At 48.9% G+C, this 16,106-nt stretch overlaps 1 protein-coding gene across 1 annotated transcript in view; it reads left to right on the top strand.

The window, feature by feature from the left end:
* Positions 1–13,835, top strand: part of LOC144177830 (uncharacterized) — a 102,954-nt gene extending 89,119 nt beyond the window's left edge. Inside the window, exons 3-4 of the mRNA XM_077705409.1 lie at positions 12,926–13,604; positions 13,708–13,835. Of these exons, the coding sequence (XP_077561535.1) occupies positions 12,926–13,604; positions 13,708–13,835 (807 nt within the window). The remainder of the gene's footprint in view (positions 1–12,925; positions 13,605–13,707) is intronic.
* Positions 13,836–16,106: the final 2,271 nt, after the last annotated feature.

The following is a 16,106-nucleotide window of genomic DNA, read 5'->3' as shown; positions in this document are numbered from 1 at the left end:
ACAAGGATGTTAAAAAGAACAGGGGAAAGGACCGCCCCTTGCGGAACGCCCCTAGACTGTGGCCGCTGTGAGGAGGTAACATTAAATTTTACACAACTGAACTGCCTGTCTCTCAGAAATTCACAAATCCAAGCTATGATATACCTTGGGAAGTTTAAGACTTGTAACCGGGACAACAACACAGGGTATTCGACGCTATCAAAAGCTTTTGCTACATCTAGGGTTACTAGGGCCGAAAACTGGTTAGTGCGACGGGCAAGTTTAATCCGGCTTTCAAGGTCCATATGCGCACTCCAAATCGAACACCCAGGGCGGAAACCAATTTGTCTTGGGCTAAAGATTCTAGAACTGGACACCAATTGCATTATGCGCTGCTGCAAAATCCGCTCGATTAATTTAACCACATTAGATGTCAACGCAATAGGCCTGACGTTTTCAATCGAGAGGCCCTGACCAGCATTCTTAAGTACCGGAAGTATTTTGGCAACACGCCAGACATCGGGGATCCATGCATGTCGAATAGAATAATTGATCATGTTAAGTAAATGATTGGGAGCCTCGTCAAATAATAACTTCAGCATTTCAGTTGTAATGCCATCTGGGCCAGGAGCTGCAGCAGTCAATTTAGTCATGACGTCAGCGAGCTCTGATAGCGTTACCTCTTTGAAGTCGTCTACCACGTCTGGCGGAGTAAATGACATCGCTAAGAAGGATGAAAAACGAGTTTGAAGCCCATCAGCTATCGACTCTAGGGACTTTGAGAGTTCACCTGACGATAGCACCACGGAGTCTGTATTATCTGGAGAGGGTACTGCTTTCCGCGATCGAAGAAAGCGAAAAAGCGCACGCTTATTGTTAGGCTTGGAGAGACACAGAGATCGATCTGTGTCATAAGTCTGTTTAGCATTAGAAACAGCGCGTTTGAATACCGCTGAAAAATATTTGTAGTTGCACCAGTTAAGCGGGGATAGGTTATGGCAAAGTTTCTTCCAGGCCGCCTTTCTACGTCTAAAGCAGCGCGAACATTCTTCGTCCCACCAGGGACTCGGCAATACTGACTTCTTCGACACCACTTCAAATAATGACGACTGAGCTGAAGAGGAAAGGGCGGAACAAAGGCCTGTCGCACATTCAGCTTCATTTTGTGTGACCAGAGAGGACAGGGACTCCTTCAGAGAGGTTTGAAACATTTTATAGTTAACAAAAGAACGGCTCTGGCGGTTAACGGAACGGATGGGACACCCAATGTCAAAAACTATTGGGATGTGGTCACTACTCGACCCGCCATCAACAGTCGACCAAGAAGGCACGGAAACACCTCGAGAAGATATAGTTAAATCCAAAACAGATTGCGTTTGTCCCTTATGGTAGGTTGGAGAATCCGAATTTATGCATGTTAAGTTGTTATCTGTAATCCAATCCAACAAGCGATTACCGCAAGAATCCGTCCGGAAGCCCCAAGTAACGTGGTGGGAATTAAAGTCTCCTGCAAAGATAATGGGAGGTACAGCCGAAGCAATAGCCAAATCAAGTGGTTCGGAATCAACGACGCCACTAGGAAAGTACACGTTGGCCAATGAGAAGGGGAGGCAACCAGGTAGCTTTAATTCCAGCACTAAAATTTCACAGTCTGGGCGTTGAAGTTGAAAGGACACCTTCGCGGTGTGGGCAAACTTTGTAGATATCAAACTTAACAGACCGCCACCTCGGGTTGGCCTGTCTAGTCGAAAAGTGCGGTAATTATAAAGTCCAAATTTTTGGTTGCTACTAAGCCAGGTTTCCTGTAGCAAAATTACGTCTGGGGAAAATTGGGAGCACAAACAAAGTAAATCCGCAAAGCCTGCCGAAACGGAGCAACAATTCCACTGAACGACTTTTAGAACCCCTATGATTCAGAGAGACCGGCTGCAGCAACTGCAGCTTGTAATATCTGATTCTTGGGCTTTGAAACAGATTTACCTTTCTTGGATTTTGCTTTTGGCTGCACTTCCAGGGTTTCGGTACTAGGTGATCCGGAACGTTTACTAGACTGAAGAACAGTCTCCATAGGCCAAGCCTGAAGCTCCATGTCCGAGTCTGAAGAGGGCGAAAGGGGAGGAATATACTCGTTGTCGGCCGTAGGACCACGAACAGACGAAGTACCAGCCTCAGCGTAAGTAGGATGTTCCGAACCACGCACCGAAGTAGCGAGAGTAGACGATACTTTAACAGAATCCGAGGCAAGATTAGCTGCTGAGAGCAGCGGACCTTCAGGGACGGTGGAAACTTGCTGGATCACTTGGGGAGAGGAGGTACACAAAAGGGGAGCGGGCTGCAAATGTGGCGCCAGCTGAGTCACCACTGTGCGAGACACGCACTCGATTATGGTGGAAGTTAACTGGGTGATTACTGAAGAGACACCCTTCTCAACAGCCGCTGCTACAACGGAAGCAAAAGCTGGGTCAGCGAGGGAAGACTGTTGGAGCTTGGCAACGGCTTGTTCAACCGCTGCAACAATGGTATTCACTACGGCTGCATCAGCGAGTGATGGAGAGTGTTTGGCCGTAACTCCAGCATAACCATGTGTCCTTTCTTTGACAATTGTAACAGCATCCCCGCGCGAGCAGCGACGCTTACCCATGACCTCGACAACTTGGACTTCTTGAGCTCTCGCAGGGCAATTAGAATAGTCAGCTGGGTGTGCCGCTCCACACAAACAACATTTGGCATCTTGGGCAGTACATAGCTCGACAGAATGGCTCTCACCGCATGCGCGACACCGGGGAGACGATTTGCATGCCTTGGATGTGTGGCCAAAACGCCAACAGTTGTTGCACTGAAGAGGCCGGGGAGAGAGAGGTTCCACACGGTAAATGAGAGGCCATACTTTAATCTCCGATGGACATTGCGTCCCAACAAATGTAGCAATGACAGATTCTGTTGGCACCCTGTTTTTCTCTACAACACGGCTGCAACGGTAAACTGAGGTGACTCCCGCTACCGAAAACTGCTCTAGTACCTCCTGAGGTGTCATCTGAACATCAACACCTCGTACGATGCCCTTCACGCAAGCAAGGTGAGGGGGGATAAATGCACTCACCTGAACAGAGGTAAACATTGTACATTTCAAGAGATCAGCGACACAGGTCTCGTCTGACGATCGGCACAAGACGCCACCTTTGCCAAACGGGCGGACCTCCGTAATGTGCTCGAACTTCTCAGTAGCCGCTCGAAGTGCCGCCTGTACAGCCCGCGGGTTTTTCAGCCGGATGAATCCGCCACTTACTGGCACCAAGGCCACGGGGATGCTGCCCACCCCACTGCGCTTTAGGGCTTCCAATTGCATGTCCTGCGGACGAATCGAGGCCGCCCAGGGGGAACTCCCCCGGCCAGGAGACTCAAAAGACATCCAGGCGCGGAAACCAGCAACCTGGAAGAAAAGAAAAGACCAAAAGAATGGCGGGAAACAACCGCTAATCCGCCTGAAGGTTGGCCGATCACCTCAACCAGGAAAGCGGAAAACCAAGCAGCTTAGAAGCAAGCGACCACGCAGACAGACACGTCAGCCGTCTGAGTCTTGGCAGCTTGCGGGGGATATAAAACGACTTTCTTCTTCCTTAGCTGCGACGTCATAGGAGCAATGAGGCAGCAGAAGTGATCCACTGCGCCACAGCGACAGCCCACACCCGATGTGTGCAAACTCTTTACATTTCGTAATTTGTTTAAAAGGTACGACACCTGCAAATTTTTAATACTTGACAAGTGTGACCGCAGGAGCTGTTCCATGGCTAAGCCATTTGCTGCTGATGCCGTTTTGCCTCTTTCACATCTGCTTTTTTTTCGGAGGTGCTCTGGTACTGACTGCCCAACTCGCTACATTACTTCTTCTGCTGCTCGTTGCGGAGGAAAGCACTGCTGTGAACCAATTCAAGAGCGTCCACCCAAAAAAGTTCCATCTTATGCTCCGGGCGTCAAATTCCCCTTTTATTTCGTAACAGCATAATCTCTTATAAAGATTACGCAATGTACCACAAGGAACGATGGCCGGGGGTCAGGCGGTATGATGACATACTGATTGTAATGCAGACATCCGGAATAGCTATCGCAAAAAGAATTGCAGTGGCAAGAGCAATATTGCAGTGACTGAGCGTTAACTAAAACTTACTTTCAACAAAATTGTGGCTAATACACTTTATAAGGTGACAGCTAAGAAATTATTCAGGGTCACTAAATAATCTAATTCATTTGTTGTATACGTGTTCCCGTCGTAGGATTATTCTCTTTGTTTACAAATACAAAAAATGTGCGCCGCTCTTATTAAGCGCTGTTATTTGAACGCGCCAGTACGCAGGCCTAAATTTAACGCTTCAACGTTAGCATGATGGGCGATTCCATAGCGACGATTACGATTTCAACAAAAAAAAGAAAGGGCAGAAAATATATCCCACCATCATATCTCTTGGCGGCGGCCTTACGAATAGTTGCTAGGACAACATAAAACCCGGGCGAGAAGTTAGGTGGTAAATCGTAGCCACTTCATCTGTTTTTATAATATATTGTAATTGTTTAGAGTTTGCTTTGCAATTGCGCCACTGCACTGGGGAACAGCAGAATTTTGAGTTTTTGTTTGTATTTTGATTAGACTGTCGTTTTGAACAACTGAATGTTTTTTTTTTTGTTCTAATTTCAGTGATAATGCAATTCCTCGAACCGCTTCGCGAACCGATTCAAGCTCCCGAACCGGTTCACGAATCGGTTCGGTGCGTGATTTTGTCGAACCAGAACTGAAAAGGAACGAAATGTTTTCCCCTAACCACAACCGTAACCAAACTGGTATTTTTTCGGTTCGACACACTGGTATGTACGGACGGACTGCGCATCGTATAAAGCCTGCTATGTGTTGCTCAGGAGGTTTTAATCGGTGGATTGTCAATATATGTTTTGTGGATGTTTCCTTATTGTCTGTTCGGATAGTGACATGGCTGATGGCCGTAATGCCCTGATACTTGAGGCCTTAGATCATGTCGGCGTCAGTTTCGCTCAGCAGGTCTGGCTCAGAAATAACCACATGAAGTTAATCAGGCTCCGGGGAGGGGGGGGGGAAGGAAGGGGAGGGTGAGCCCCTGAACTCCAGATCGAGGGTGTGTGTTTGGGCAACTTGGTTGACACTTGATGTTCGGTGTTGCCTTCGACAAAGGTTTCCCCGCCTTGAGTTTTCCAGCCTAATACGTTTCGCCTAGGATGCTCTGCGAGAATCTTGATATCAGGAATACGGACGTGACACTAAAGCTCTTGCTGAATCAGCTGACTCGATCACGAGAAAACCAAAATAGTTGTCAGGCTTTGAATAGCAAAGATCGTAGTTGAAACTGGTGGAAAGGATAATTCGGTGCTACCGCTTTTCAGAAACCAATCATGTATAGGGAGGGGGGGGGAAGAAAAAGTACCACATGGACTGAATTAAAAGCAGGGAACGAGGATTTTCTCCTCAAAGCTCATTCTGATAGTTTGAGAGGTCCCGGAGGACCTTTCCTCGTAAAGAGACGTGGAGCCCATCGGCATGAGGTTGACCAGGGCTCCGACGGTAACCATTAAAAGCTTTTACTTTTCACTCTAAATCTCATAACCATGGTTGGTTACAGCGTGAGAATGGCGGCTCGGGGTCCGCGGTAACACTAATACCGTTGCCCTAAATACAGAAGGTTCTACGTGCGGCATAGACACGTAAACTGTCGTAGGGGATACTAGTCTAAAACAGTTTCTGCAATACAGGAATTTCCAGTAGATAAGATTTTTGTGGCCAGTCTCTGCCGCCCTACACAGTCCTCCCTACATAGTCCTACACAGCCCTACACAGTCCACTGAGAAACACTAAAGGGGTACCTTTAAATATGTCAAGGCATACGTGGCCGAATGCGGATAGTTCAATTCGCGAGAGAGGAGGACAATTTCATAAAAACAGCCCATTGAACACATGCATTCCAACGGCGCCGTTCCGTATCACGGATCATCAGTGTTCTCAAGATTTTTCAAGTTCAAGGATAACTGTTCAAGAACCAGTCACTCTAGTAGTTTATTTTGAGGGTTCCCCACGAAGGATGCTGAATACAACGTCCTGCAATTTTCTTTTTACCTTCTCATACACAATTTAATGCCTAAGCAAACTTTACTCTAGTGTGTTTGATGTGCGAGACCTTCCTTACCCCGAGGCGTTCGACAGTGTGAGTTTATCTTATGTTAAAGCCGACGAATTTTAATGAGCGAGCCATACGTGTCTATGCATTCGGTTTCATTTCGTGGTTTGTGCTTGAAGGCGGCAGAACGTAGGTGTCCCCCAGTCAACCAACTATTCAGGTGTCCAGGCACACGACACAAAAAAGAAATGCACCTTGCTCTATTTCACTTTCCGTTCCTACGTCTCAGCGTATTAGTGAGGCTATGTATTGTCCGGTATCCAGTGTGCCGGAAACCCGAAAATGTTTATGCATGCGGTACATGTAGACTCTGCTCAAAAGGGCCGTGCCCCGATTCTCCATCACGAATGAATACGCCTAGCCTCTGCACGATAGGCTTACCCATGTTCAATGAAGTCGAAGAACGGCTTGTCGCAAGGCGTCTTTCGTCAATAGCTCATACTTTTGAACATAACTCATTCACATGAGCTTAGCTAAATATGCCCCTGTATAGAAAGGAACAGCTCATAAATATTTCCGTGCGGTATTGAGGTAATCTCTTGCTGGTAACCTGTTAGTCAGGACCTCGAACCTGCAGTTTTCTTTACAGGGTCCTAGTTAATTTGATTTCTTTTCCCGGCGTTATCACGAGGATGTGCTTGCGGAAACACTTTACTACCATTTAGGTTTTTATGCTAAACTAACATCAGTCTGAAGCTCGGAAGTCCGGAATCGAAAGTCCGAAAAATGCACACAACGTTGCACATAACAGTGCCGTAAAATTGACAGAAAACACAGAAAGAAGTCAAGCAGTTCAATATTTTTCGCCAGATATCTCAAGACAGCTTCTGAAAGCACACCGAAAAAACTTAGTAAAGAATATATTGTGGAGAAATGCGACCGAAAGGTATTCAAATTAATACACTCTGTTGTGTCAGCTGAGTCCGCATTTCTAACAGTGCTGTGGCTCCAGGCTCTGGCGGATTCAAAGATAGCCCAGTAAATCATCGAGGCCTCTGACTTAAAGACATTTGTAAGAGACATGAACTGAGACCTACATTGATTGATTTCTATTGGCGGCAACAACATCTGCAGTTAGCGCCACTATCATCATCATAAGCACCCTTCCACAATCATGATCAGCGGTACCTGGCCAGGTCAGAATTTCCACGCCACACACAGAGATCGACATCCCGTCTTTTCCCTGTTCTCTTAATGCTTCCAGGCCTGCTGCGGTGCGCACTTAATCAAACGCTTTTTCGTAGTCTATAAACGTCATGTAATAGTGCCTATTTTTGCAAATTTTTCATTACCTGATTGGCGACATAAATGTGGTCTTTGTTTAGTATACTTTGCTAACCCCAGCCTACTCTCTGAGTTGTTAAGAATCTAGGCTGTTGCTGACACGGTTATCTGTAACATTGCTAAACAGCTTGCATACAACCGCAACTACGCTGGCTCGTCTGTATTTCCTTAAGCATTTGGTACCTCTTTTCTTGTGAATCATAATTACGTTAGTGGTTCTTCCGGTTATGGGCACCTTTAGAGCCTTTAAGCATTCTGAAAATTGTGTAGCAAGTTTTGCGAGTACAATCTTCGGGCCTTCTAATGAGAGACCCACGGTTTTTGTTGTCGTCACCTACATCTTTGCGTCTTTTTACGCCCATGAGACTGCAGCGTAGGTCGCTAAAAACTATGGCGATGCCCCTGCGCAAGCAAAAAACGTCAAGCAAGACACTTTATGGCACAGCCAGGGAAGGGGGCTCCTGCCGCTTCTTAGCTACGTTGCCTCAACTGGCGTCTCGGAGATGTGTCAGAGTTCCTGGTGCAACCCTTGCGCGGCGACGTGAGTTCTGTTTAGGTGACGTCTCAACCACCATGTTGTGATCCTAACATTGCCGACGTGACTGTCATTTTGCAAACATCTCAACAGCCCTGATGGACTCGGAGCTACTTTCATTGGATCACGTTTCGAAAACGCGGCTCATCCAGGTTGTAGTCACGCACCAGGCGATTGCAAAGGGCCTGCTTCTCCGGTGATCTGCGAGTGAACTTCGGCTCTTGAATGGAACTGCGGCTGGGCACATTTAAGCCTGAGTTGGTGGTCGCTTCAGAGACCTGTGTGGTTTTATTACATCATTGTATTTTGAAATTCGTGCCCGGTTGGTAAATGAGTAAAGTGAGGGTACGGATTTATTCGGGCTTTCAGAAGTTACTACTTCACTTTCGGATTATTCTTCTCAATTTTTCGTTTTTACCTCTATAGTAGTTTCTTTTCATATCTTTGTTATTGCTGAATTAGTTTCCGAAGGGTGCCATATCTTTTGAAAGCATGAACGCTGCCGGGCCGTTTAAATAATATCTCATATCACCCATCGACCTTTCCCAATCTTAGGTTTCAGTTCTTCCTATTGGATCTATGTTCAATGAACTCCGTTCACGACCCACACTCAGTAACAGCAATTCAGCGTCTCAACTTCCCGAGTTAAATTTTTCACCGGCACGCTACAATATCTGTGCAAGGACCGTCCGAAGTACTTGCAATATGTTTCCGCACAAAAATTAAAATAATGAGTCTTAACACCACGTAGTTTATAACTGTATAACGACTTACAAGCTTTTAGTGCGGCACACTGCCCTAACACCGGCATTGGAATGTGTACCTCGGATCAAGGAATTGGAATATTGAGACAAAATATTTAGCTTTTACCTGATACTATGGGATTGGCGTAGCAAAACTATGGCTAAATTTTGCGCGTCGGGCCCTAAACAACTTGTTATGCCGAATCACGCAAGCAAATAGTGCAATCAGGCAAGTCCAGCGATTTTGATTATTCGGTTGGCGCCAACAAAAGCTACCCCGGTAGGTAGACTGCGTTTACAGCCAGTCTACCTGGTACATGGAACACCTGTAGAGTCCCATCTGTTTTCACCACCGGCGAGTGCGTAATTTTTTCGCCTTGTTTAATCGTAATAATAGGCTGTTATACCCCCACTGCGACGCGTGGCGTTACCTTTTCCATTTGGTTTAGAATATCGGGTTTGAGGGAGCAGATTACAAGAAGGTGACAGCGACGTCCGGTTTTTTCCGTAAATACCAGCGAAGCTCTAATGTCGAGACATAGTGCAACGCCCTACGCCATAAAATACAACTAGTTCTGGCGAGATATTTGCGAAATGACACCTTGAAGACAGAAAAAACTGTCTCCTGCCATGCTGCAACAATTTCTTTTTTGTGTGGAAGAACAACAATGGAGATATTACAAGTCTTTTGAAAGAAAAAAGTTGTGCAGTATAAAAATGTCACTCCACTTTTTTCTCGACTGCAGCACGTGGACGTCGCCTTACGCTGCTGTGGATGTATCACACTAAAGTTCATCAGCACATTCTCGCGGGGGTTAAAGGCAGTACAAGATATTGAAATGAATGTTGCCCGCAAAACCCCTATGTACTATTATGAGCAATATGAAAGGGAACAGAGGAACGCGTGGCAAACAGCCTCGAAACAGACTCGTAGCGATACGCGGATGGCGGTGTGAAAACCAAAGGGGGAAAGGAGGGCGCTCTTCCACTAACTGTTGGCACTCCCACCGCGCTATCATTTCTACAAACCGGCAGCCTACGCCATTTCTCCGATAATATGGCATTGTCGGGCAGCCAATAAGACGCACGGCGGGAATGGGGACAGTTGTTAGAACAGCGCCCCCCTTTCCACTTTGATTCCAACGGAGGCCGCTGCGTATCACTCATAGCTGGGTCTGAGGGTGTTTTCTACGCGTTCCTGTGTTCCCTTTCATATTGCTCATAATAGTACAGTTCCACAGTGTTTCGTACTGAACGAAAACCTTGTTACCGATAAAGCAGTTTTATAATATGGTGTGTCCTGAATACGAAAGAATAAACCCGTAGATCTATCATTTTTTCTGCCAAGACTCCGGGATTTTAAATTTTCCTGACTCTGGGGCCCAACACGGGATATATATTTGCTGCTACAAATAGTCTTTGAAACTCCCGCCAATCCTCGGTTAATGCAACCCAGAACATCATCATTTAGGGCGAAGTTATTTCGCATTATCATTTATTTTTTTCAAACCGATGCCCTTCCGGTAATTGTGAGGAACGCCACTTCACTTAGATCCTATAGGGAAACATCAAAGTTTAAGCAACCACACAAACACAGGTGGGATATTGTGTCGGAAAGGCTTTGAAAACGAAGGTCCCGGACTGTAAGAACAGCCTACTCCCTTCTCCATGACACTAAAAGAGACAGAACGTTCGGCCCCTCTTCAGAAGAGGGGAGAGGGAGTTGGTAGTGAATACCTACTAAGCGCCTGCCTATGAGAAGAAACTTCCACTCGATAACCTATTGTATGCCCAGCACAATTTTCATGCTGGCAAGAGACGTCAGCGTACATCAAGGCCTAATAAAGCAATAAAAACGTTTATTTCAAGGAAGCCAGAAAAAGAGAAAATAACGCCCCTTAAAGAAAACATCGCAGCAACTACGAGCCACATCTGCATGACAAAACTCTCGCAATAGAGCGGTAACAATAAAAGAAGCCGCGATTACAGCAAGAAAAAACAAATGCAAAATCAACTTAAATATTCACTCTCATAAACAGAGCAAGATGGTTATCATATCCGCCATTAAAAACCAAACAAAACTGTTACCCAAATGAAATTTTAAAAACGTTAGCGGCACATTACGCCGCGGGAATTCAAAATTGCGGATCGGTCGGGTCTATAAATAGTGCGCTGTTTTCAGTAAAAGCCACAGTTTTTTCTTTATGATTGGGAGATCTGCACGCACTTGAAATGAATCACTTCCAGTCGTTGGGCTAGGCGTTGCTGTCTCGGTGACAGTGACTCGTGGTAAAGTAGGTACCGGTTCGGTGTCGCACAGGGAAGCAACCACCACCAGCAGCAGCACAGGCCACTCTGCACCGCAGCAGAATCCTTGGCCCCTTGTTTCAAACGATTCCTGTTCAGAATGAGCATGCTAACGTAGAAACCCTGCAACTAGAACTAATTTATTTGCAAAACTCGAAAGAACGCCCCTCTTCACAACTCAAAGTCTTCATTTGCAATAAAAAACTGTAAAAGTCATTAAAGGATTTTCATGTGATCAATAATTGTTTGGCTTTCACAACTCATAAAGAAGCACGCCAGAGTCTTCGGACGTTTTTTTTGTTTTAGAAATTACCTTATATAGGCCGTCTTTTGCAAAAACCACTAGATTTCAGAGCCTGTCGGGTACAGAATGGAGTGCTAAGTGCTTAATATTTCATATCCCAAAAGAACCAAAATTGCGGTTGCAGTCAGCAGAGCATGGTGGACTGCTTATTATTTCAATCTTCCCTCGTTGTATGACCCATGATTTCAGGGTATCAACTGGCCAACTACTACGTATTTTCAACACCCTCCCGCCTACGAAAAAGCAGCGCTATAACCGGACACTTTTAAGAGATAAAGATACTAAACTGATGTTCAAACACCATACCAACCGTACTTCAGATGGCAAAAGGAACTCGCTTCTCCGACCGCCAAAGAAAGGTCTTTCAAATGCGGAGCATTTCTTAGGCTCACCTGGTCCTGCTTCGTTGATGACGGCGCCGTCCACACGCTCACTGCGCCTGCGCTACTCTCCTCCTTACACCCACAGCACCGCGATACTACACTATAAAAAAAAGAAATAGTTAGCGGCTCCCGGATTTGATCCCACGACTCTCTGGCCGCAACGAGAGGTACGCGGTGCTCTTCCCACTACGCTACAAATCCACGACAGGAGCAAGTGCTACGAACGCGCCCTTTGTCCTTGACTCATTCAAACTACGTCAACAAGCTACTGATACAACGAAGGCACGCGAAGCTGAACGTCAACGGAAACGACGAACTGAAAACTTTAGAGGGGGGTGCTGAATTTCCCGTGGAAAGCTGTGGCGGGAAGGGCCACGCGCCTTGCAGCTCAACCAGCCCCGTCCACAGCTCCTCTAAAGCTGATTGTGGCAGGATGCCCCTAGGGATAGCCCAACCAAACAATCCATCACGACATAGGTTCGCGTTCAACCACCATCGTCATCTTCCCGTAGGGTGTGGCAATCCGGCAATAGTGGCGGTGGACAATCCCGCGCGATGGACATGTTCCGGCGGAGTATGAAGATGTGGCGCGAGATGAGATAGGATGGAACATGGCGGACTCGGCTGGGCTACGTGTGTGCAGCCGGATCGGCTGAGCAGTGGACCTTGGCGGAGCGGGACTCCAAGTAAAGGTGTGATCGAGGGGGCTCAGTGTCTTTCTGGGGAACCGCGGCCGGGTGCAAGAACCCCGGTACCACATTTGGCGCCCTGAACGTGGGGCCGGCCGTGGTTCCTGGGAAGGGCATTGTGGTCTTCTTCCTTGTTTTGGTGTTCCCCGGTGGGCATTTTGCGGGGCGAATTACGTTGGCGTTTTTGAGTGGCTCTCGGGATTTTTCGGTAGCCCTCCTCGTGATTTGAGGCGCCTTTGTAGTGGCTTCTGTTGTTTATAACCATTTTGTCTTCCCGTGTTCGCTTCGCGGCGCGCGAGAGCATTTCTTCCCAGGGACATGCCTGGCCGTGGAGCTTCTACCCGTCGGCGCCCCTTGGTTGCTCCGCGTGAGCCCGCAGGGGATGCGGACGCCACTGGGCTCGTCGGCGTGCTCCGCCCGATCATGGACCTCTGCGAGAACCTCACGAACCGGCTGGCCGGTCTCGGGCTAGAAGGCGGTGGGTCCGAGCATGGGCCATCGTTCCAGCCGAGCATTGCGGTGCCACGGTTCACGGGCTACGATGACCGCAAAACCGTGGCGGACTTCCTGAGCGATCTCAGTGTTTACAAGACGGCGTCGGGTGCTTCGGACGAGTTCGTGTTGACCCGTGTCCTGCCGGTTGCCCTGGAGGCATCGGCTGGTCGTTGGTGGCGCCTCCAGACCCCGTTCGCGTCCTGGGCTGACTTCGAGGCACGCTTCCGCGAGGAGTTCTTGCCTCCCGACTACGACTACCGCATCCGCCGTGAGTTGAAGGCACGTACGCAGCACCCGCGCGAAGGCTTGCTCGAATACATTCGAGCTATCCAGGAGCTCTTCAAGCGAGCTATCCCGGGTGCGTCTGACGCGGAAATGGTAAAGCACGTCTTGCGGTGTTGCCATCCGCGCTTCCGACCTTTCCTGCACGGTCGTGATTACTCCAGTTTGGAGGAGATGGCGCGATCAGCTCGAGCAATCGAGGACGCTCTGATATCAGAGCTGAGTTATATACCCCCTCCGCCAGTAGGGGAGGCACTTGAGCCAGCTTGCGCATGGAGAGACACCTATGAGACTTCGCCACAGCGAAGTCCACAGCCGCGTACGGCAGCGGCGGGCTTGAATTCCCCCCGCGCACGAGGTCCTTCTGCCCTTGGCGACAGGCAGTTGGAGCGCGGAAGACCACTAGATGGTGCAGACCACGGCGGGAACTCCCCACAGCGGTTAGAGCCAGGGTTCCTGCGTTGGGAAAACAGGCCCTCTTTACTGGCAGGCTCACCGCTCCCCGACCCTAGTCCGGTCCGGTCTCGTCCGGTCGTCGAGACGGGAGGGTCGCGGGGCTACACGCCCAATGGAAATCAAGCTAGCGGCTGTTGCCAATGTGGGCAGCCAGGACACATCCGTCGTGAGTATCCGCGTGTGATGGCTGGTCGCCGAAATACAAATAGCCATCGAGATGAAGGAATGCAGCCCGAGGCAATGATGGTGACTAACCCATCACTGAGTGGCCCAGAATTGGCTGGTGGCGAGGACTGGTTCCTATTACCCACTGCTAGCCGTGTTGAAGCACGCACACAGCCCATAGCACCACATCTTTCTGTTCACGTTCTTGGAACGAATGTTTCTGCATTGGTTGATACCGGCGGCAGTTTGTCGCTCATTGGTGATACTGTCTTTGAACTTTGCCGAGCACGTGGTGTTAAGTTGCGCCAATGCAGCACCCGGTTGCAAGTGGCCAATGGTGCTGTGGTTGAAGCGCGTGGGGCTGTGCGTTTGCACATTTCTTACGCAAGCAGAAGGTGTCGGCAGCGCTTTACGTACTGCCCTGGCTTGGCAGTACCCATGATTTTGGGCCGGGATTTCATTATTCGCGAGGGCCTACTGCTTGACTTGGCGGGAGGTGGTTACAGATTGGGCAATGACGCAGAATTGATACCTTTTCTGGCGTCAACGCATATCTGCACCGTGCCAAGGTCAGCCGCAGTCGCAACGAAATCCGTGTTGCCTTAGCGAATCAGGCAGTTGCTTGAGGAGTGTCCTTGCAGTGACTATGAGAGGGAGCAGCTCGCCTATGTGCTGGAGCCGTTTGCTGAAATGTTCACGGAGGCCCCTGGGCGGACAACAGTCCTTCAACATCGCATTGACACGGGAGACGCCCCTCCTTGGAGCTGCAATCCACGGCCGCTCAGAATCCAGAAGAAGGCGAAACTGGATGTCGCCCTTGACGAGATGCTGAACACGGGGGTTGTGCGGCCGTCGCAGAGTGCCCATGCATCTCCAGTCGTGTTGGCGCCAGAAAAGGACGGAAGCGTGCGTCTCTGCGTGGACTACCGTCGTCTCAACGACGTAACTGTAAGAGACGCATATCCTTTTCCTGCCATAGAATCCATCATTTCCTCGCTTGGTGGTGCCCGCGTGTTTACCACTCTAGATTGCTCACGCGGCTTTTTGCAAATTGAAATGCACCCTGATGATATTCCTAAAACAGCTTTCACATGCTACAGGGGTCTTTTCGAGTTTGTGCGCATGCCGTTTGGGCTGAAGAACTCCCCGAGCTCGTTTCAAAGATTAATGGACATCGTCCTTGACGATGTACGTCATAAGTACGCGATGGCCTATATGGATGACGTCGTCGTCTTTTCGCGCACCTTTGAGGAGCATCTCGTGCATCTCAGAGATGTGCTTGACCGCATGAAACGCGCCGGTCTCACCATCAATCCTAAAAAGGTCCAACTCGCGACAATCAAAGTTGACTTGCTCGGCTTTGTCGTGGACAAGGGAGAGCTTCGTCCTAACGATGCCAAACTGAAAGCAATTACAGAGTATCCGTGCCCGCGTGACGTTAAGAGCTTGCAGCGCTTCCTGGGCATGATAGCCTTTTTCCGCAGCTTCATCCCTCATTGTGGGGAGCTATCACGTCCGCTAAACCAGCTACTACGGAAAGGCGTGAAATGGCAATGGGAAGAGGCTGAACAGCAAGCTTCTGAAGCACTGTCTCGCGCAATCGCGGCAACAGCGGCGTTAAGGATACCGGACCTTAACAAACAATTTGTCTTGCAGACCGATGCTAGCGACTATGGACTGGGCGCAGTGCTGATGCAGGAGTTTGAGGGCGTTCTCCGTCCGGTCGCATTTGCTAGCCATACGCTCACTCCGGCTGAGCGCAATTACACGGTCACAGAACGTGAGTGCCTAGCAATTGTGTTTGCACTAAGGAAATTTGACATGTATCTTGACGGTGCCTTTTTCACCATTCAGACAGACCACATGGCATTAACGTGGCTGCAGCGTTTGCAGAACCCTGCTGGTCGTCTTGCGCGCTGGGTGCTTGCGCTTCAGCGCTACGATTTTACTATCCAGCACAGGAAGGGTTCGCAGAACCAAGTCGCTGACGCGCTATCGCGCGCGCCCCTGCCGCCATCTTCGGACGCGGAAGCGCCGGCGCTGGTGGCTGCAGTGGATGCTGACGCACGCTGGGGTACGCTAGTGAGCAGGGCAGATCTTCTCGCGGCGCAACGTGCCGACGGACTCTGCCGTAAGATCATTGAGCACGTCGGGGCACAGGGCGCAGCTCCCACCAGCAACAGCGGTGAGTTTGATACATATGTGTTGGCGGAAGACGGTCCCCTGCTACGGTATATCCCGCAGGACGATGAAGAAGCTAATTCCCCATTCCGCACTGTTGTACCCCGTA

This window comes from Haemaphysalis longicornis, unplaced genomic scaffold (genome assembly GCF_048455015.1).
Source record: "Haemaphysalis longicornis isolate Haplotype H1 unplaced genomic scaffold, Haemaphysalis longicornis Haplotype H1 scaffold_32, whole genome shotgun sequence".
Lineage (NCBI taxonomy): Eukaryota > Metazoa > Arthropoda > Arachnida > Ixodida > Ixodidae > Haemaphysalis > Haemaphysalis longicornis.
Note: the sequence above shows the minus strand (reverse complement) of the source record. Positions and strands in the feature narration are given on the sequence as shown.